This window comes from Bipolaris maydis (assembly GCF_028858645.1).
Source record: "Bipolaris maydis strain C4 unplaced genomic scaffold PSV08scaffold_2, whole genome shotgun sequence".
NCBI classification, from domain to species: Eukaryota; Fungi; Ascomycota; class Dothideomycetes; order Pleosporales; family Pleosporaceae; genus Bipolaris; species Bipolaris maydis.
In genome coordinates, this window is record NW_027093858.1 from 2,008,136 (window position 1) to 2,027,226 (window position 19,091).

The window sequence follows — 19,091 nt, forward strand, 5'->3', positions numbered from 1 at the left end:
TCTACACAACCTTCACTCCAAAAGTCCCAGCAACCCCTCCCAAGCCCTCAACTCCAACGCCCCACTCTTGGCCTTCGTTTCCAACTCCCTCTCATCATAATTCCCCGCAACCCACTTCTTCACCTTTATTTCACCCAAACCTCCCCACTTAACCTCCTCACCGCTAAAATTCAGCACAGTGATAAACGCCTTATCCTTGCCCCACCGCCTAAACGCCACAACCTTCTCATGTCCCATATCCAGCATTTCAAAATCCCCGTACACGAAAACGTCCTTGTTTTCCTTGCGGTACTCCAGGGCACGCTTCCAGAACGCATGGACGGACAGAGTACCGGGGGCGGGCGTGGGGTTGGCGAGTTGCTCGGCGACGTTGATGGCGGGATAGTCCGTGTTGACGCGCATCCAGGGGGTTCCGGATGTGAAGCCTGCTTGGGAGTCGGCGTTCCATTGCATGGGTGTTCGGGCGCTGTCGCGGGCTTTGCGTTGCATGATTTCTGCTGCGAGGGCTTGTTTTTCGGGGTTGTTGGGGTAAAGGTCGCGGTATCTGGGTCGTTTAGTTCAAAGCGTCGTTTCGAGATACAAAAGGGGGAGGGATGGAAGGAGGTTAGGGGAGAAGATGGGGACACGTACTTTTTGAAGAAATTGATACTTTCAATGTCTTTGTACTCTTCTGGGCCCCATTCTTTGGGTATGTTGCGCATGCCAATTTCCTCGCCTTGATAGACGTAGAGGGTTCCGGCGAGGGTTGTCTGCATAAGGCAGAGCAGCTTTGCGCCGTAGGAGCGCCACTCATCGCTGTCGTCAGTATATCTGCTTATGCTGCGGGGCTGGTCGTGGTTTTCCACATATAGTGTGTTCCAACCGTCACGCTCAAGCATCAGACGCTGTAGTCTGTTTACGATTTTCTTGAGATCGCGTGCGTCCCAGGGGTGCAGTGTGTACTTGAAGTCGCCAGGAACGTTGTCAATGTCGACAAGGTCGAAGTTGAAAATCATGTTCAGCTCACCGCTTTCTGAGCCGACGACTTTGATGACTTCGTCTTCATCGCGGACAAAGGGCATTTCGCCTACGGTCAGAGTGTCATACTTTGACAGGACATCGCGGCGCAGTTCCTTGAGCCATTCGTGTAGGCGGGGGCCGTTGGCAAAGTACTTGTCGCCTGGTTGGTACTTGGCATCTTTGACTGAGATTGGTGCATCGGGGAAGGTTTGGACCTTTGAAATAAGGTTGATGACATCCATGCGGAAACCGGAGACGCCACGATCTAGCCAGAAGCGGAGGATGTTATGTACGGCCTCACGGACATCAGGATTTTCCCAGTTGAGGTCGGGCTGCTCCGGTGTGAAGAGTGAAAGGTAATACTCCTGTGTCTTTTCATCCCATGTCCACGCCGAGTTGGCTTCTCCCAAGATCTGTGCCCAGTTGTTTGGCGGCTGACGGTTGCCATCGGCGTCGTACTTTGCTGGCTTCCAGATATACCAGTCTCTTTTCTTTGATTCCTTGGATGATCGAGAATCGAGAAACCATGCATGCTCTTCTGAGGTGTGGTTGACAACCAGATCCATGACAAGCTTCATGCCGCGTTTCTTGGTTTCGTGGATCAGGTTGTCGACATCAGCCAAAGTACCATAGCTGGGGTCTATATCTTCGTAGTCTGCAATGTCGTAGCCCATATCGGCTTGCGGGCTTTTGTAGATTGGGGATAGCCAGATCACATCGATGCCTAGATCCTTGAGGTAATCCAGCTTCGATGTGATGCCCTTTACATCGCCCCAACCATCGCCGTTACTGTCAAGGAATGAGGCAGGGTAGATCTGGTATACCACGGCCTCCTTCCACCATCGGTGCTTGTCTGTGCCGACATACAAATCTTTCTTCTGTGCAACGGCTGACATTTTGATTTATTCCAGCAATTGATCCAGGATGAGGTGTTGTAAAGATGTAGCCCGTCCAATCTGGCCATGTGTCGTCTCTGCTTATGAACGCTAGAGGGGATTGCTTTTTGTGGACCTTTTCCGAGGCACCATACAAACGGCGCATCTCAACGCGTGGGAGTGGGGGTGGGGTGGGGTGCAGGACCGATTGCCGCACAGCAGGCGATACATCCGACTACACACCAATCAGCGACGTCTTCCTCCTCTGTCGGCTCTGTTTGCACTTCAGATCGTCCTTGGATCTGGTCACGGCAGCAATGTGCGATCGTGCCTCAATGTGATTCGCCCATTCTATCGGCAAACCCAGACAGCAGGTTGATTGGTTGGAATAAAATATCGTAGGTACTGCGTCATTGTAAAGGGCACGAGATCTACTACCCGCTTCAGAAACCGGTAACAAACTGCTACATGATATACATTTAATACAAGTACCTCCACTCAGTTTTTCAACTACTTATTGTTTTCGTTTTTTGTGCGCATGTCTGTCGGTCCGATATTGAGGATACACGTCGTCATTGATAGTCCCACCAACACCCCACTACCAAGCCGAGGCATCACTTCGAGCTATGACACATTCGGCAGATGTCGAGGATAGAGGCTCTTCCGGCTCGCGGACACCACTCCTTGGATGTTCTTCACACCAAAGGATCGGAGATGACGTTGATTCTGACAAAAGGAGATGGTCGGTACTGCGGTTGCTCAGATTCCTTGGTGGCGGCATCTACGCTCCAGATTCGACCACGTATGATCCTATTGAGATTCTGCTGAACACTGAAGACGAGAATGAGAAGGATGATCTTACCATTAAGTGGAGAGATAATAGACTAAGTGAGCTGAACTTTGTGGGCGTTGTGGTACGTGCGAGAATCAAGATTTATCGTAATCCCACGTGCTTTGTGTGATCATGCCTCAGGAACTGGGAGCAACGAATGGTTTGAACCTATTTGTGGTTGGAAGAATTTTGAAGATCAATGTTGAGCTGACATGTTACAGTCCGCTCTTCTGGCTGGAGTCCTCACGTCTACGGGAAGCTGGCCCTCTATCTTGCCAAATGGCAAACAGTCACCATGGCCAGTGAGGACGTCCTGGTACTGCGGTATCATTCTTTCGCTTTTCAGTATTCTCACGGCTGCCGATCAAACCGTTCGACTACACCGTCTCTCATCGCACCGTGACGGACTCGCCAACATCCGCAAAATTCTTCAGAAGACTAACGGCGAGAGAAGACATTCCTCAAAAACCGGTCGCAGAGCACCTAGCCATCTGCAGGTCTTTACTTGGCAGATGCCCGTTATGTTTCTCACTTCGGCCACTCTTTGCATGATTGTCGGCATGTTCCTGCATGTGTGGTCCGCAACCACGCATTTGGATCATCCGTATGTCTGGGACGACAATACCAAGGTACGCTGGCTCGGTCATTTTTGTGGTACAGTCCCCTGATACACTCGCTCAGGTTGCCGTCGCATATAGCTCTGTCGCAATATTCTCTATTATAATCTTCTTTATCGGCCAAATATCGCTCTTCACTCCAGGTCGAGAATCGTAGCGAAACTTGAGAAAGCTCTTTCTCGTTATGAATGGCAAATGTTCTTAGTCTCCGGAATGGGAATATCCAAATGCTGGGGAAATCATTGAAAGCTCGCTTTATCGGCCCGTGAGCTGCTTGCCATATTAGATCGATACTTCATTCTGGTCACCGATTTTTCCCACACGAACAATCTATGTATCAAAACATTTTGGTTCCCAAATTCTAGTGACGTTATTTGATACCTTGATAGGTATTCCCTCAATCTTGCAACGAAGATCCGCTCTATTGCTGGGAAGGGGCCCGATTTTTTGTGCAACTTTTCCGTGCACCTACAGATACCTCATCGGTATGTTCTGCCACTTTAGGGTCGAACTTTTTTTCGGATAAGCATTCTCCAAGTCAAAAAGTAAGTTTTTTTGCCGATCCCAAGCGTTCCACACGAGAAAAAGGAGTCAGAGTTTGCAGATCTTAGGCCTCACGTTATCATTATATGCATTTTATAACAATGGGCCTTGATGCAATTCCTTACCAGATGAGGGTACCTATCAGGATATCTAGCTGACAACACGATGGTGTTATGGCATCGGAGTTCTCAACGGAATGGCTAAATAGGCCGCGAAATTTTCTCATGCTTGTTGATTGCCACCGGGCGTTTCCCTAAAAGCAATCAACAAGATCATGAAATGAAGGGGAAATTAGACGAGACTTCAGCGATGGAAAGGTTGTGACTGACGATCGTTGACTCCCAGCGTCCCTCAACATTAGTGCCTGTTGAAATCACATCCGAAGTGTTGAAAGAAACTCCGGCATTTCTTGATCATTGTACCATAATATGAGCTTCTTATAGTATCAGTACAATCTGGAAGAAGACTACATTCGAAGCATCAACCGACGATACGGCATAACAGAAAGTGGTTAACAACCTAAGGCTCCAGCATGATTCGCCCGTAATCAATAGACCCTACCGCTTACTCGAGATACAACGCCACAGGAGAGAATATTGAAGCATTTTCCAGAAATGGATCTCAAAAAGTTGCAATGACAGATATTCAGGGGTGTTTTGATGGATCAAAAGAAAATCTACACAAACTAGTGAACAAGAAACATTCGAAACTGACTATGATCTGCCCACAGCGCCCTCACCACATCTTTGCTGGATGATCCCGGCAATCGGCTCCAACAATTAGCGTGGTACCAACATGTCTCTCTTCTTGCGCCTCACGATGTCGGGCCTGATGCGGCAGTGCCGATTTCTCATGCATTCACCGCTGACTTCGCTAAATATACCCTACTTCATGGACCCTTCAACGCCCATCTCCGCATCGCTGTATTGAACTATCCCCGGCTCCCCGCGTTTGCGATGCGAAACGGTCGGTATAAGCATGTTGTGTAAACTTCACTGTCTGCTTTTACTTCCAGATTTAGATGCCCGCGCTCAGGCCAGCCAATCACAGAGGTCCATGTCAGCTGCGGCTGACCAAACAGGGCGGAAAATGCAAGCGCCACATATTAAGTCTCGTATTCGGGAACCGGCGACTAAGGCGCTAAGGTACCAGGAAGCTCTGTTGCTTCGGACATGTTTTTTTGTATTGTTTCCCGGACTGTGCAAGATGTTTAAGAAGAAAGACGCTCTGGTGCTTGCAAGAACGTTCAAGCAATTTCGCTCACTTCAATCCTTCTCAGGTCCAAGATGCGTTTCTTAGCAGTCTCTTCGATTAGCTTGCTCGTCAGCACAGTGTCTGCATCTTCATCTTCATGTAATGCATGCGAGGAGTTGTCATCTGCTCTTCCAAACAACACCTTTTATCCCTCCGCACAAACTTATAACGCTTCAATTCAGTCATATCCTTTTCTCCAGCTTCGCTTACATCCTTCTTGTATCGTACGTCCTAGTACATCGCAAGATGTATCTACGGCTGTCTCAATCCTAGCGCAAACCAACTGCACCAAGTTTGCCATCAAGGGTGGAGGTCACAATGCAAATGCGGGATCCAACAACATCGATGATGGCGTTACGATCGATATGCAGAGCTTGAAGAAGGTCGAGGTAGCGAAAGGTGACCAAGTAGTAAGAGTTGGTGCTGGAGCATTATGGCAAGATGTTTATGATACCGCTGAGAAGCGCAACCGCACTGTTATGGGTGGACGTATCGGAGTTGTAGGAACTGCTGGGTTTCTGACTGGTGGTAAGTAAAATTGCCTTTTCTTAAAGCCATCAAGTCTGATAACTAACTTTGCTCTTAGGAGGTATTTCGTTCCTGAGTCCCGAACACGGGTGGGCCTGTGATGCAGTGGAAAACTTTGAAGTCGCACTCGCTAGCGGCAAGCTTGTCAACGCAAACTCCACATCCAACTCTGATCTCTATGCCGCTCTCAAAGGTGGTCAGAACAACTTTGGTATTGTCACTCGCTTCGACCTCAAGACGTATGCTGCACGCTCAATCTGGGGTGGCAGAACTGTGTACGGCCCCAATGCTACTGCAGCTCTACTTTCAGCGTACACAGATTTCAAGAGTGGTGAATACGATCCGTATGCAGCTGGTTGGGTTACTGTGCGATACAACCACACAGCTGGTACCTTCAACCCAGTCAGTATCATGTGGCACACCAAGCCAACAGAGAAGCCGGGTGCGTTGAAAGCAATCGTCGATGTACAGCCGCAGGTCATGAACGGCAGAGTCGAGGCTCCCATCAGTGAGCACACGAGGAATGCTTCGCGACAAGTTTCCGCAAACCCTCAACGAACCATCTGGGCAACCACCTCATTCAAGATCTCGCCTACTGTCATGCACAGCATCAACGATATGTGGAGCAAGATTGTCCCCGAGATCTCCAAGCAGTACGCTTCCGCAAAGCCCATTGCTGAGATTACTTTCCAAGCTCTTCCCGCCCCTCCACGAAACGGTACCGCGCCAAACAGTCTCGGTTTCGGGCCAGAGGAAACCCCCGAGAAGGACCTCGTTTTCCTACAAATCATCTTCACCTTTGAAGATGCTGCCGCAGCCGATGGCTTCGAAGAGGGACTTATTGACCTTGTGAAGCTAGTTGAGGACATTACCAAGAAGGAGGGCGTCTACCACCCCTACAAGTATCTCAACTTTGCCGCATCGTTCCAAGACCCCCTTGGAAGCTACGGAAAGAAGGAATTGAGGAAGATGTACAGGGTCGCAGACAAGTATGATCCACAAGGCGTGTTCCAGACGCAAGTACCTGGCGGCTTTAAGCTCATTTGAGTGGCCTATATTTTTTTGGGAGGCGCAGTGTAGATAAAGAGAGACTTTTTTGTCAATACCTTAGCCTAATATTCAATGATCAATATGAACATTCGCGGAATACGCGACATTTGAATGTTGTATTGGAAGAAAAAGGTGCATGAAATGTGACATGTCAGTTGGATCTGTTTGCAGTCACTATTTGAGGATGTCAGCAATAGAAACAAGAGTCACAGTCTTGCTGTTCTTAGTTTTTTTTTTTGCTTTACCATTGCGTTCTTCAGTACTCTGTACTTGCGTAATAAATGTTGACAACTTATGCAGAGACCCACGTAAAATCCCTCTCTTTTCTGCCGAATATCTATCATATGATCAACAAAGTGGTCTCCAAGCGGACGAAAGACCTGACTTCACTGGAGTTTCCAGTGGGCTTTCATTGCGACCCTGAAAACGAAACAAACATCGAAGCTCATCCTCATACTTAACCGAACTGCAGTATCAAATCCCTGAAACACATCTCTTGTCCTGAACATTCCAGAACTCTTTCGAATATTGTATCGAAATTCATATACAAGCCGAACTACTGTATTCACAAGATGCACCCTGCGCTGATCGTCTTGGTCTTCACTGCGGCAATGATCGAGTTTTGGATTACATTCGCACTCATATATGCGGCTTTGCAACGATTCGATGAGCGACCATTTTGCAGAAGAGTCGGAGATGCGTTAAAGTTAAGGTTACAAAAGGCATAGGGAGTCGTCGAGGATGAAGGGGTATGTGAAGCACTACACTTTCCATAAAATTCCATCACCACCTGGGAAGCTGAGACCGTTGAGAGCGCTTCATCGATAAATATTTTGAAATGATTTTCGTGAATTTCAAATAGTACCAATGCGATGAATTCTTAGCAGTAGATCAGATGACTATCTTGAAATATCTGCAATCCATCAATGCAATCCTGTCGTACCTCAAAGATGCAACTCATTTATCATCTCCTCTCCCGACAACCCTGCAAGTAGATTCTTCACACTTTCCGTAGCCATCTGCTCACGTGTCTCTATTGTCGCACTCCCAATATGTGGTACAAGCACAGCTCTCGGCTGTTTCAAGATCGGATGATCAGCCGTAATATTTGGTTCGTTCTCTATGACGTCCAGGCCAGCACCAAATATCTGCTCTTCATCTAGTGCTTTGACCAAAGCATCAGTGTCGATGATGGGGCCCCGAGCGATGTTGACGATGACGGATAACTTCTTCATCTTGGAGAAGAAGTCCGTACTGACTAGGTGCTTAGTCGATGGAGTTAAAGCGCATCCAACAATTACAACATCGCTTTCTCGAGCGAGCTGATCAGCGTTTGTGGCCGGCTCGATGGGAATGCTAGAATTCTGGAGTAAACCGAAATGGTCCTCTCTGGCGGGTTGTCCTGGCTTAGACGTGAGATAGATGACGCGCTTAATACCGAATGGCAAGAGTCTTTGTAGGGAAGCTTGTGCGATTCTTCCGAAGCCTAGGAACCCCACTGTCGAGCCTCTGATTTGTGGACCCGTCATGAGCAGAGGGTGCCATGGCATTTGCGGCCACTCGCCCCTGGCGACTTTGGCAATGGACTCTCCACCTCTCCTTTGCGCCATCAAAATGAGCATGACAGTGAGATCTGCAACAGCATCGGTAAGGCATGTTGGAGTGTAGCCAAGACGTATGTTGCGCTTCTTCAGAGCATCTCGGTCGACGTGGTCGGTGCCGACGGAGAAAGAGGCAATTGCTTTCAGTTGAGACCCGGCAGCCTCTAGAAGCTCTTCGTCAACTTTGTCTGTTAACATCACCAGAATTCCAGTTGCTCCTTTGACGTTTTGCAGGAGCCAAGATCGGTCGCAGGGCTGTATATATGCACATTAGCCGTCTGCAGACTTGCTGCCTCGGAACGTGGACTTACCTTCTCCGACTGCCATTGCACAATCTCTAAGCTCTCGTTCTTCGCATCTAGTAATTTTTGGGCCTCATCAATGAGCTGGCGCGTGACAACGACTTTAGTCTTCGCCATGTTGGGGTATGTGTTTACGGTTGCACAGTTGCCGTGGTCGATCTGAAGCGGGGTAGAATTACTAGCCGTCCCGTCTATGCCCACCTTGTCTTCAATGCTTTTGGGACGGCGGGTTAGCTGCGACGACAGTTGCGATAGCCTTTGCATTGAAAAAAAGATCTTCCAAACTCCTCTGGAATAATGATTCAATCTTTGCATATCGCGATCGGCTGTCTTTGCCCCGATGTTTCCGCCAATAAGCATGCATGTCAGCGGTTTAAAGAGATCCACACTCGTTGCTCTTGTCGGGACGTTTTCAACGCTGATACAAATACAAATGTGCTGATAGTATCATGATTACTTAGTCACTACTACGCTCTCGCTAGATGTTATTACTAGTGAGCTTTACCACATATCTCTTCAACTTTTGCTTCGGTGTCTTTACTACCAGATCAGGATATCTGCTGCTGATATGAAGAACATAGCTAGCCATGGTAAAACTCTTTACACGGCAAATCTCAGTATTCGAGACTTAATAATAGTCTTTGTGTTGTTGGATTTACCAGGTTACAGTGGCAGATACAGTCGACGTGTCTAACTCAAAGAAGAATGTGCAGCCGGCCCGTATCCAACCCCACCTTCGGCCTGTACCATAACATTTACCTTTCTCTTCCCATAAGGGTTTTGTACTACGTACTTTGACATGCGCGAAGATTGAAATCGACTCAGAAATTACACAACTCTATTGAAACATCACGGAAACAATCTTATTGTCAACGATCTGAAACTACCATGGAGCAACGAGCCAGTATCCCTGTCTTACCACCAATCGCAAACCCTCTAGCTTCATACTGGCAAGTTCCACGATCGCCTCTTGCCAATGTCATCGAACCAGAGACCGATAAGTTCACCAAACCTTATGATTATGCCATCATTGGTTCTGGTATCTCGGGTGCCATGATCGCTCACAACCTTCTCGAAAAGAGACCAGGTGCACGTATAGTGATGTTTGAAGCACGTGAAATCTGTTCCGGTGCGACAGGTCGCAATGGTGGACATACGAAAGCAGCGAGTTATCGGACTTATATGCAACACGCTAAGGCCCTCGGCAAACAAGAGGCGCTCAAGATCGCAAGACTGGAGTATGCAAACATCGTCGAAACGCATCAACTAGCCGGGAAATTGGGCATCGACTGCGAAAACAAGCTTTGCAATACCGTCGACCTTATCTACGATAAATCTGCTTTTGAGGCGGGGAAAGCAGCTATCCAGGCATTGCGTGATGACACCGAGGATCATGAGAAAGAAGTCGGTAAAGCCGCATGGTACCAAATCTATGAAGACACCGCACAAGTCCAAAAACAATTCTTTGTTGCACCAGAGTTCTCTAACTCTACACTGAAAGAACCAGAGAAGCTGGAGGGTGCTTTTGAATACGTCGCAGGCCGCGTGCACGCGTACCGCTTTACTACAGGCATACTATCAAGGTGCATCAAGAAAGGCCTGCAGCTACGCACAAACACAACAGTCGACAGCATACAGCCATCCCAAGAAACAAGCAACGACAGTATCTCCCGATGGGACATTATAGCCAAACACAATACCGTCTCAGCAAGCCAAGTCATTGTCGCATCAAACGGCTACACACCTTACATCCTCCAAGAACTCCAAGGCGCCATAGTCCCCATGCGCGGCCAAATCACCGTACAGCGTCCAGGCAGCGCTACCAAACTCCCCGCCCCACTCCCTACAACCTACTCCTTCATCGGCCGCGACGGCTACGAATACATGATCCCGCGCCCGCTCCCCTCTGGTGGCCAGCACATCGTCATTGGAGGCGGTCTCGCGCGCCTCCCGGACGGCGGCGCAACCGAATTCGGAATCGTAGACGACGCCTCGCTCAACCCGGCTATCTCTGCGTACCTGCGCGAAACACTGACGGGGTACCACGGCAGCGAGAACTGGGGCGAGACGTCGGAGGCTGAGGCAGAGAGGCGTGTGGAGACCGAGTGGACGGGGATTATGGGCGCGACGGCGGATGGACAGCCGTTTGTAGGTGAGGTTCCTGGGAAAAGGGGGTTATGGGTGTCGGCTGGGTTTAACGGGCATGGGATGGTGCTTTGTTTGAAGTCGGCGGAGGCGTTGGTGGAGATGATTGAGGGGGGTGGGGTCAAGAGCGCGCCAGGGTGGTTTCCGGAGAGCTTTTTGATATCGAAGGAGAGGGTGGAGAAATGTCGGTTTAGAGGGAGGACGGATTTGATTGGTGAAGAGTGAGCTGGATATGGAGGAGAGTTGGTATTCCGTTTCAGGAATGCGATCATCTGTCTTTCTGGCTCCTTTCATGATAGCGTTGCATTAACTTGATAAACCCATGGCTGCAGAAGCTACATTACTGGTGGTAGGATAGGCTGTGATGAATCTAGCACAGATATAATTCACCAAAATATCCTCTGGCATGGCCTGCGTCTACTGCTATGTATTTTATTGAAATCTAAAGTACTGGGGTATCAGGAATGGCTTCTTGAATCGGAACACAGTGCTGTAAAAGGTGTCGTATGCGTCTAGAACATCTGTCTGTTTCTCATCTCTACTGGCAGGAAGCACATCAATAGTGCGGAAAGCCAAATACCACCAGCACCTAGCCAAAGGATACCAGCGCTTTTTTCTGCAAGGAATTGAGCACCAGCATATGGTGCGACGATTCCAGCTATGCGACCGAGACATGACAGTATGCCACTGACACTTCCTCGGTAGGTGGTATCGAAGAGTTCTGGGGCAGACGCATACAGAACAGCGTTGAAATACTGCAACTCAATCAGTACTTGGATGCATATATAGATTTCTAAGCACTTACCGTTTGCATAATGTACTCGAGAGCATTAAGACCAACATAGGCTGCTGTCGAAGATACTTGGGTGTACATCGCCATAGAAATTCCTTGGCATAGAGCAGAAAAGACAAGCGACCATTTGCGGCCTAGCAATGGCATCTGAACGGAAAACAGCGCGAGGACTGCGCCAATGATACCGGGGAAGTAGATGATCATATACTGTTCGTAAGTATCGCTCACGCTTGATCTGCCATCCGAGACGTTGTTGTTGTAGAGGATGATAGGGAGGAAAGCTCCTGCAAGGTTGAATGACCAGTAGTCTCCCTAGGACATACTTAGTAAGCTGACACAAATTTGGGCTATCCTACTTACCATGTATGTGAGTGCCAGTAGAATGAAGATGTAGGCAGATAGCTTGTTATCGAAGATGCCCTTAAGACGCTTCAATTCCTTGCCGAAGCCTTGAATAACCTTCTTGGTTGTCGCTTTAGTACCCGCAGGTACTTCTGCTCTAACATGTGCACCGGATGTTGCATTGGTAGCTGCATCATCAATAGCAGCAAACATGTCCACTGTCAGCGTTGGTGGCGGCTGCTTGTTGAACTTTGCGATTTTGTGGAGCACCTCAATGGCTTCAGCCTCTTTGCCCCTAGCAAGCAAAAACTTGGGTGATTCGTGAAAACGGAAGACGAAGAAACGAAGGAAGAATACCGCCAATGTCATGGAGCCGAGAACGATGACGTTGTAGCGCCAACCCATGTTGTCGTCGACCGTACAGCAAGCTTCGCCCTCACCCGCGCTCACGCAAGAAGGCAGGTTAGGATCGCAGCGCCACTTTGCTGTCGTACCATAGGCGATGACGGATGCAATGGCGACTCCAATAGGTTGCCACATGGATAGAAGTGCAACGAGAAAACGGCGGTTGTGTGGCAGAAACTCAAGAGCAATGGTAGCGTCAATGGGAATGTTGCCTCCTAAGCCTAGCGATGCGAGAAAGTAGATAGCACATATCGCACTATAGTTGAACTTGGGAGCAGCCTGGTTAAATATCAGACAAAGAGAGTTGATTTCGAGACCAGGAAACCTACCAACAAGAGTCCAAAGATCGAAGTAATCAGGCAAGTCAAGTTGAAAGCCCATTTGCGACCAATAACATCTACTGCAAGGCCGAAGAAGAGTGCACCGACAGCCAATCCTGCGTTTGCAATGGAAAAGATGTTTCCTTGCTCCGGTGCAGGGACATCCATCTGTTACTGATGTCAGGCATATACGATTGAATACTTTTCGGATACTCACTTCTTGGTAAATGGAAGTGACGATCAAACCAACACCTTGTGCCCATGCAAGATCAAGAAAGTAGCCGAAACCGCAAAGAAACCAAATGCATATCTGGTACCTGCCCATTCCAAACTTGTCTATTTCAACATTGATGAGTGCCGCTTTCTTTTCGAATATGTTAAGCGGGTTCGCGGCAGTGCCCTTGAGAATTGCAGCAAAGGATAAGTCTGTCTGATCGACACGCTCGACGTCATTGTAAATGGGAATTTCAACCTGAGGGGGAGATTTGGTCGCAACGATTTTCTCATCTTCGCTAGAATTTTCAGTCTTGCGGTCGGGAATCGACGTATCGACCGGGAATTTGTCGTCGCCGGTGACGTGATCTTGTTTATGCTCGGGATGGTTGACGTCCATGTTGGCCGTGGATATCGGAACCGGCTTTCAGAAGCTGGTTCGCAGGGACTTGCGTGCAGGATGGACGAGGTCAAGTCGCCGCGTGGATATGGCAAGTTACAAGCCGGTACTGTGGAACAGAGTGTTATATGGGTGGGGAAGTGCGTCCCTTCGGCGCCACGCTCGAGCTACTGGTGAAAACGGGTCTAAGCGGTGGATGCTAGAATCCTCTTCATTGATGCAACTACCGCCCGTCCAACAACATCAGGCTCCGAGGCGGTAGACGCTTAGCAACGGAGAGCTCATTGGTTGCCATGTTATCACCCTGGCATACTGTATGACATCGTTGAGCAGCGGCACTAGGCCTTGTCCGTACGTGGGAGCGCGTCTCTCGGTCTGTCCGTGTCGCAGAAATCTCTGCCATGGCTAAAAGATGCCCTAGCAGCTGTGTCATGGCAGGTTTCTTGACTAGGCTTGTATTTCTATGATAGCGTGATGGCGGAACGGGCGTGGTAGCGAACAATTGAAACGCCCAGACTAGCCGTCCCCGCCCAAGGCTGAGGGTTACGCAGTGCATGCCGTGAACCCGTCATTTCAGGGCACGCTTCTTGTCGCCTCCTTCTCCACTACTCATTATTGCCATGGGGTACACTGGTTAGCTTTTGCATCGCGAGTCAATTGCCATGCCCATACCGAGATCTTGCCCCCAGCCCCCCACTTTGACAAGATTCACCGTTCACCAACATGCATGACCATGCCGTTTCTGGCATAGCGGCAAGTCATGCACGTCATTCTGAGCTATTCGATTCCCTCTTCGCAATTCCGCTGTACAATTGCCACCTTTTACCACAATGGACTTGTACTTTTTCTTTGACACGTCTGAGAGTTTCAGCCGCTTCTGTACGAGCAGCCCGTGTTACTTCTTTTGCTTTTTCCCTTACTTCAAGGTCACAATGGTCGCATCGTGTCACCTAATACACCAGAAGAAACATTAAGGGTGTCTTAATTCGAGTGTCAACCATCTCCTCTGGGACCTTCTCTCAAACTACTTGTCCAATCCATATTCCTTGATCAACCTTTCGCTGGCAATCTGCCCCATCAGATATGCAGTCGCCTGCGTATGATTATTGGTCGTAACTGGCGCAACACTCATATCCACCACTCTCAGACCTTCCACACCCCGTACTTTGAACTTCTTGTCTACCACCGCTTCTTTATCGTCGTTCTTTCCCATCTTGCACGTACCAGCCGCATGCCACACCGTACTGGCGTTCTCTTTCGCGAACGCATCAATGGATTCATCCGACATTGACTCTGGGGCAAGGATTTTGCGCACAATGTATGGTGCAAGGGCGGTTGAGGTGGCAAGTTTATTCCATGTGTTTCGGACTGCTTCGCGGAATATACGGACATCATACGGGTGAGTAAGGTAGTTGAGCTTGATGGCGGGTTTCTCGGCTGCATCCTTGGATCGTAAAGTCACGCTGCCTCTCGACATCGGATTCATAAGGAAAGCAATGAAGGTCATGTATGTATTTCCTTCTGTGAGCTTCGTTCCAGGGGGCCACAGAGCCGAGTTTGCTATCAGCTCGTACGTCGGGACTTCGTCTTTTGAAAGAAATTCCTGGAAATCTTTGGGTAGTGCTTTGTACTCGTCGAATGTTTCCAGTCCTGGTAGTTTGAGAAACCCGCCCCATAGAGCCGAGTTATGGATCGCCAAGGCGCCAGAATGATCCTTTTCCCAGGCCTTTTCTGCTTCGGCGACGATTTCGGGATTGCTCTCAAAGGCGTACTTGTCATTGACACTTCCATCAACTTCAACACTTATAAAGGTCAAGACATGGTCATGGAGATTCTTGCCCACGCCAGGCAAGTCTATTTTGGCTTCGATTCCGAGGGCCTCGAGTTCGGACTTGGGTCCGATACCGTTGAGAAGGAGCAGCCGAGGTGAATCGATTGCGCCGGCGCAAATAATGACTTCGTTTTTGGCGGTTGCTACTTTATATCAGCGCCTTGCTGCTCTGGTTCCATAACCAATTCCATGTTTAGTCGAAGTACGAAAAAGGGACCAAAACGTACCTTCTCGTCCATTCTCTGTCACAACCCCAACGACTTTCTTCCCTTCCCATAGCAATTTCGTCACCTTTGCGTCCGTCCAAACCTCAAGATTTTTCGGTGGATCAGTCAAATGAGCAATCGCACTCGTACACCTCCCTTGCTTAGCATACGTGGCTGGAAAAATACTGATGCCTACTGGATCTCCAGAGTTTGGGTCCAAATTTAACTTCTCCCCCGCCTGCATAAGCGCCTCCATCTGTGGCTGGACAGCTGTCTCCAGGATGGGCGGTAGCCCAACATTTAACTTGCCCTTGGTCCCATGCTGGCCAGTTGAAGGGTCGGCAAGATGACGATACGTCTTTGAACCCGAGGAGTCGAAATTCTCAATCTTCTCAAATGCTCTCTTTACGTTATCCCACTTGAAGGTGCCTTCTCCGTCTTCTCCGTCATCATTGACAAGCTCATCCCACCGCTCATAATCCCTCTTGCTACCATATAGGTATACTGCGAAATTGACCATACTGCACCCGCCCAGCCCCTTTCCGCGCGTATATGCAATCTGTCGTCCACCCAACGCTTCCTCGGGCTCGGTGATATAGCCATGGTCCAGATCTGGGCGCAGCGCGGGCGCATGGTAGCGGTGATACGGAGCGCGCAAGTATGGGCCGCTGGGCGCAGGGCCAGCTTCAAGAAGCAGAACGCGAGGTGTAGCACGTGTATGAGTGAGGCGGTCAGCCAACAGGGGTCCCGCAGTACCGGCTTTGAAAGAAGAGAAGTATCAGTAAAGAAATTGAAGCAACAGTGAACAAGGTTGTGCATATTGAATCAAGGCTGAAGACAGAAAAACATACCGCCAACAATGATGAAATCGTACGACGAAGCCATTGGACGACTAAACAATAGTACTTCTGACCTGAGTTCAAAGTTTGTTGTTAACTAACTTCTAGATCCAGTACTCACCAGCCGCGGACCTCGAAATTTATACGATTCCCCCACGTCCCACCCGCCGTGTTACCCCGGCCTCTACCTCAACCCAAGAAACCCACTTTACCCAAACTCGATCTTACGCCATCTCCATCAGGCATGTGAGCATCGTACCGCTCACGCTTATCATCACACGCCAACAAAGATAATGCAAAGCAAAGCATGGCCATCTCTTCACTTACACGCTTTGTTTCTAACACACCTGTCTTTAACATATTCCCCTACGTATACCCCGCCCACACAAACGCATGTTAAAAAGCAAGTCCCAGCTACGAATAGTTTTAAAAGTTCAACACTATACCCACAGAACCATCACACCCGCCCTCCCTCTCCAAAAAAAATACCCTGCATTACCCTCCTGCCCGCAAATCAGTCCGTGCCCGCATTAGCGTCCCTAGTTCCATAAAATAAAAACACTTTGCTGATGTCCTGTTGAGTAAGCCAACATAACTGGCCAGGGCAGAAAGGGAGAGAGGACGAGTGGTTACACTGCATGCGTTAGTGAGCGACGCTAGTGAGTTTGTTACTTTGGCTTTTTCCCGTCGGGCGGTAGCCGATTTGTGGAGAGAGCAAGAGAGAGGGGGGGGGGAGGGGTTGAAGAGGTAGTTGGGGTTATTTTTGGGTTTCGGTGATGAGATTCGGGAGATAGGACTGGAATGGGATGATGGGATGGGTGGAGGGGGTTCGGGTATGGGGTGCGAGTACGGGGACCGGAGGTTGCTTGTGTGTCGGATGAGAGGAGGGGAAAGAGTGGGGGGTCGGGTAACGGGTGGGTACGAGGGTTATGCGGGAGGTAAGTAGGTTTCAGGGTCTATTCTATCCTCTATAAAGTTCTCTATGAATCTTTTTGGGCACGGGTATTCTGTAAGCCCGATTCTCGTGTCGCTTTTATGGTCCGTCCCTTGCTTGCATTCCTTACTCGCACGTTGTTGGAGAGAAAGCTCTCTCTCTCTCTCTTTTCTCGTGGGCAATAGCTTCCTATGCAAATCTCAAGATCATCCTCCCATCTAGTTACTAAGCAACTACCCAATTTAGCCCCGGAGCACTGCAAGACTAGTTGTCACCCGCATGCAATGTTATGCTATTGCGACTTCCTGGTTCATCGGCACATGGCCGTTGATAAGCGACACCTATCAAACGAACCCCACCATGTGCTTCCCTCCACTAGTCTAGTAGCAGTAGTATAAAAAAAAGGGAAACCCACACCTCATGCACATCTTCCACAGAAACTGCAGTATCCCCCTTGTACCTCTTTCGGTAAAAGGTAAAGATTTTCTTTTGAAACACGCATCGTACCTTGGTCCCCACATACTATGCCGCTCGTGACGGCGGCGGCGGCGGTGTTCGCATCGCATCGCTAGCCACGTGCGAATCATCTATTGGGCGCAAAAAAAATAACACACAGTTTATCAACTTGGTGTCTTGACTTTCTCGGGTATCTGAGGCGGAAGTGGGGGTTCGTCGGTAAAAACCCTTGTGATTTCGTTCTGCGTAATCATGGTGGACATTAAACTTGCGGGTATGCTGTTGCGCAGCCAGTCTGGTTTCCTAAATACCTTTTTGCCTACGGGATTTGGGCAGGCGTTTTCTTCTGGCACGCCTTGGGCTGGAGAGCCTTGTTCTGCATCCCAGACGCCGACTCTGCCTCTCTCAGAGCCTCCGCTGGGATGGCGACCGCGGTTTGTCGCTAAGCTGCGGTGGTGCAGAGGGGAAAAGTGAGGGAATTTTCGCGCTATGAGGGCGCGGAGATCGGGGAGCGAGGCGGCGATTATGGCGAAGGAGATTTGGATGGAGATGAGAATGTTGACTGCGGAGCCAAAGTACTGCATGTTGCTTTCTCGGCGCTTGATGAAGGGGATCTGGAGGAGGGCGACTACGCATACGGTGAAGCCGAGGCCGAATATTATGACGAGACCGAGGCGCTGGCGGAGTCTCAGCTTGGAAAGCTGCCAGACATATACGATTGGGAGGGCGAATATCATGCTGTCAATGATGCTGTCGCCAATGGCCGCGGAATAGCTATATACGGCGGAACTGAAACATTGCGATCCGGTGAACTCGAGCCAGTCATTGGTCCACAGCTTGCCGATGTTTTCGCAGTATACTATGAGTACGGTAAGGACCTCGATAAAGAGCGCAAGGGCCATGGCAAGAAGAATGTAACAACATTTTCGGAGCGATGCCATTCCAGGTGGGAAGATGCGCAGATAGTATGCAAGGACTGAAAATCGAGTAAAAGTAACGGCGAAGAGGTAAGCGATACGTCTTTCGAAGATGTGCTTTTGGGTATTAGCGTGGTAATCTGAGATGTAGCATGGGTCCTACCTGGTAGTATGGTACTTCTGATGTTCGATCAGGGCTATCAAAACGATCAGCATGACTCGCCATGCCATTAGCTGGTGCAGACGGACCCTTTTCTATCATAGCCCCAGTTATCCTCTGCACTCATGCACGATATGACGGTGCGTGCAAAAGCAGCTCCCTGGCTCGTTGTTAGCAACGGCGATTTGTTGATGTGATTTGGGTTCTTTAGCACAACTCAAACATACCGTGCCCAGCAGTATCAAAATGTCATCTGCAGCAAGTTTTTTCTTGATAGCTAATCTTGAATAGACTCTGAGGACCACAGTGCTGATTGCTAGTACCATCAAAGGCACTTCGACAGCCAGCGCTGTTTTGAAGCCATTTGTTGCATCTCCAGCTTCCACACTGACAATTGGCTGTGTGATAGTTGGGCGAAATTCCATCCCTTCTAAAGCAATAGACATGTTGTAAATGTGTGGGGTATTGGAGTAGTAAAACAAATGTTAGATTAGTCGGCGGTGCCTAGTACTAGGCGCAGAGGAGAGGG

At 49.2% G+C, this 19,091-nt stretch overlaps 8 protein-coding genes across 8 annotated transcripts; 3 read left to right on the forward strand and 5 right to left on the reverse strand.

The window, feature by feature from the left end:
- Positions 1-12: 12 nt before the first annotated feature.
- PSV08DRAFT_384417 (glycoside hydrolase) lies at positions 13-1,895 on the reverse strand (the record flags this gene model as incomplete). Its single annotated transcript, XM_014228890.2, has 2 exons — positions 13-544; positions 631-1,895. 2 exons carry the CDS (start codon positions 1,893-1,895, stop codon positions 13-15), a joined length of 1,797 nt encoding a protein of 598 aa, XP_014084365.1.
- Positions 1,896-2,406: 511 nt separating this feature from the next.
- PSV08DRAFT_384421 (uncharacterized protein) lies at positions 2,407-3,519 on the forward strand. Its single transcript, XM_014228889.2, has 3 exons — positions 2,407-2,788; positions 2,928-3,335; positions 3,388-3,519. The coding sequence occupies exons 1-3, from the start codon at positions 2,501-2,503 to the stop codon at positions 3,478-3,480; spliced, it is 789 nt and encodes a 262-aa protein (XP_014084364.1). The 5' UTR covers positions 2,407-2,500; the 3' UTR covers positions 3,481-3,519.
- A 1,932-nt stretch (positions 3,520-5,451) lies between these two features.
- PSV08DRAFT_267429 (uncharacterized protein) lies at positions 5,452-6,807 on the forward strand. Its single transcript, XM_014228888.2, has 2 exons — positions 5,452-5,648; positions 5,707-6,807. Exons 1-2 carry the CDS (start codon positions 5,486-5,488, stop codon positions 6,693-6,695), a joined length of 1,152 nt encoding a protein of 383 aa, XP_014084363.2. The 5' UTR covers positions 5,452-5,485; the 3' UTR covers positions 6,696-6,807.
- A 503-nt stretch (positions 6,808-7,310) lies between these two features.
- PSV08DRAFT_216022 (uncharacterized protein) lies at positions 7,311-8,744 on the reverse strand. The gene is made up of 2 exons (XM_014228887.2): positions 8,611-8,744; positions 7,311-8,554 (listed from the first exon to the last, which is right to left on the reverse strand). The coding sequence occupies exons 1-2, from the start codon at positions 8,716-8,718 to the stop codon at positions 7,643-7,645; spliced, it is 1,020 nt and encodes a 339-aa protein (XP_014084362.1). The 5' UTR covers positions 8,719-8,744; the 3' UTR covers positions 7,311-7,642.
- A 745-nt stretch (positions 8,745-9,489) lies between these two features.
- Positions 9,490-10,971, forward strand: PSV08DRAFT_216025 (FAD dependent oxidoreductase; the record flags this gene model as incomplete). The annotated part of the gene is made up of 1 exon (XM_014228886.1): positions 9,490-10,971. The coding sequence occupies one exon, from the start codon at positions 9,490-9,492 to the stop codon at positions 10,969-10,971; it is 1,482 nt and encodes a 493-aa protein (XP_014084361.1).
- Positions 10,972-11,159: 188 nt separating this feature from the next.
- PSV08DRAFT_216029 (major facilitator superfamily domain-containing protein) lies at positions 11,160-13,307 on the reverse strand. The gene is made up of 5 exons (XM_014228885.1): positions 12,824-13,307; positions 12,616-12,774; positions 11,900-12,565; positions 11,552-11,851; positions 11,160-11,501 (listed from the first exon to the last, which is right to left on the reverse strand). The coding sequence occupies exons 1-5, from the start codon at positions 13,217-13,219 to the stop codon at positions 11,259-11,261; spliced, it is 1,764 nt and encodes a 587-aa protein (XP_014084360.1). The 5' UTR covers positions 13,220-13,307; the 3' UTR covers positions 11,160-11,258.
- A 791-nt stretch (positions 13,308-14,098) lies between these two features.
- Positions 14,099-16,201, reverse strand: PSV08DRAFT_195299 (uncharacterized protein). The gene is made up of 3 exons (XM_014228884.1): positions 16,108-16,201; positions 15,278-16,015; positions 14,099-15,196 (listed from the first exon to the last, which is right to left on the reverse strand). The coding sequence occupies exons 1-3, from the start codon at positions 16,139-16,141 to the stop codon at positions 14,244-14,246; spliced, it is 1,725 nt and encodes a 574-aa protein (XP_014084359.1). The 5' UTR covers positions 16,142-16,201; the 3' UTR covers positions 14,099-14,243.
- A 1,358-nt stretch (positions 16,202-17,559) lies between these two features.
- On the reverse strand, positions 17,560-18,987 carry PSV08DRAFT_216034 (uncharacterized protein; the record flags this gene model as incomplete). Its single annotated transcript, XM_014228883.1, has 4 exons — positions 17,560-18,519; positions 18,566-18,599; positions 18,652-18,722; positions 18,790-18,987. 4 exons carry the CDS (start codon positions 18,985-18,987, stop codon positions 17,650-17,652), a joined length of 1,173 nt encoding a protein of 390 aa, XP_014084358.1. The 3' UTR covers positions 17,560-17,649.
- Positions 18,988-19,091: the final 104 nt, after the last annotated feature.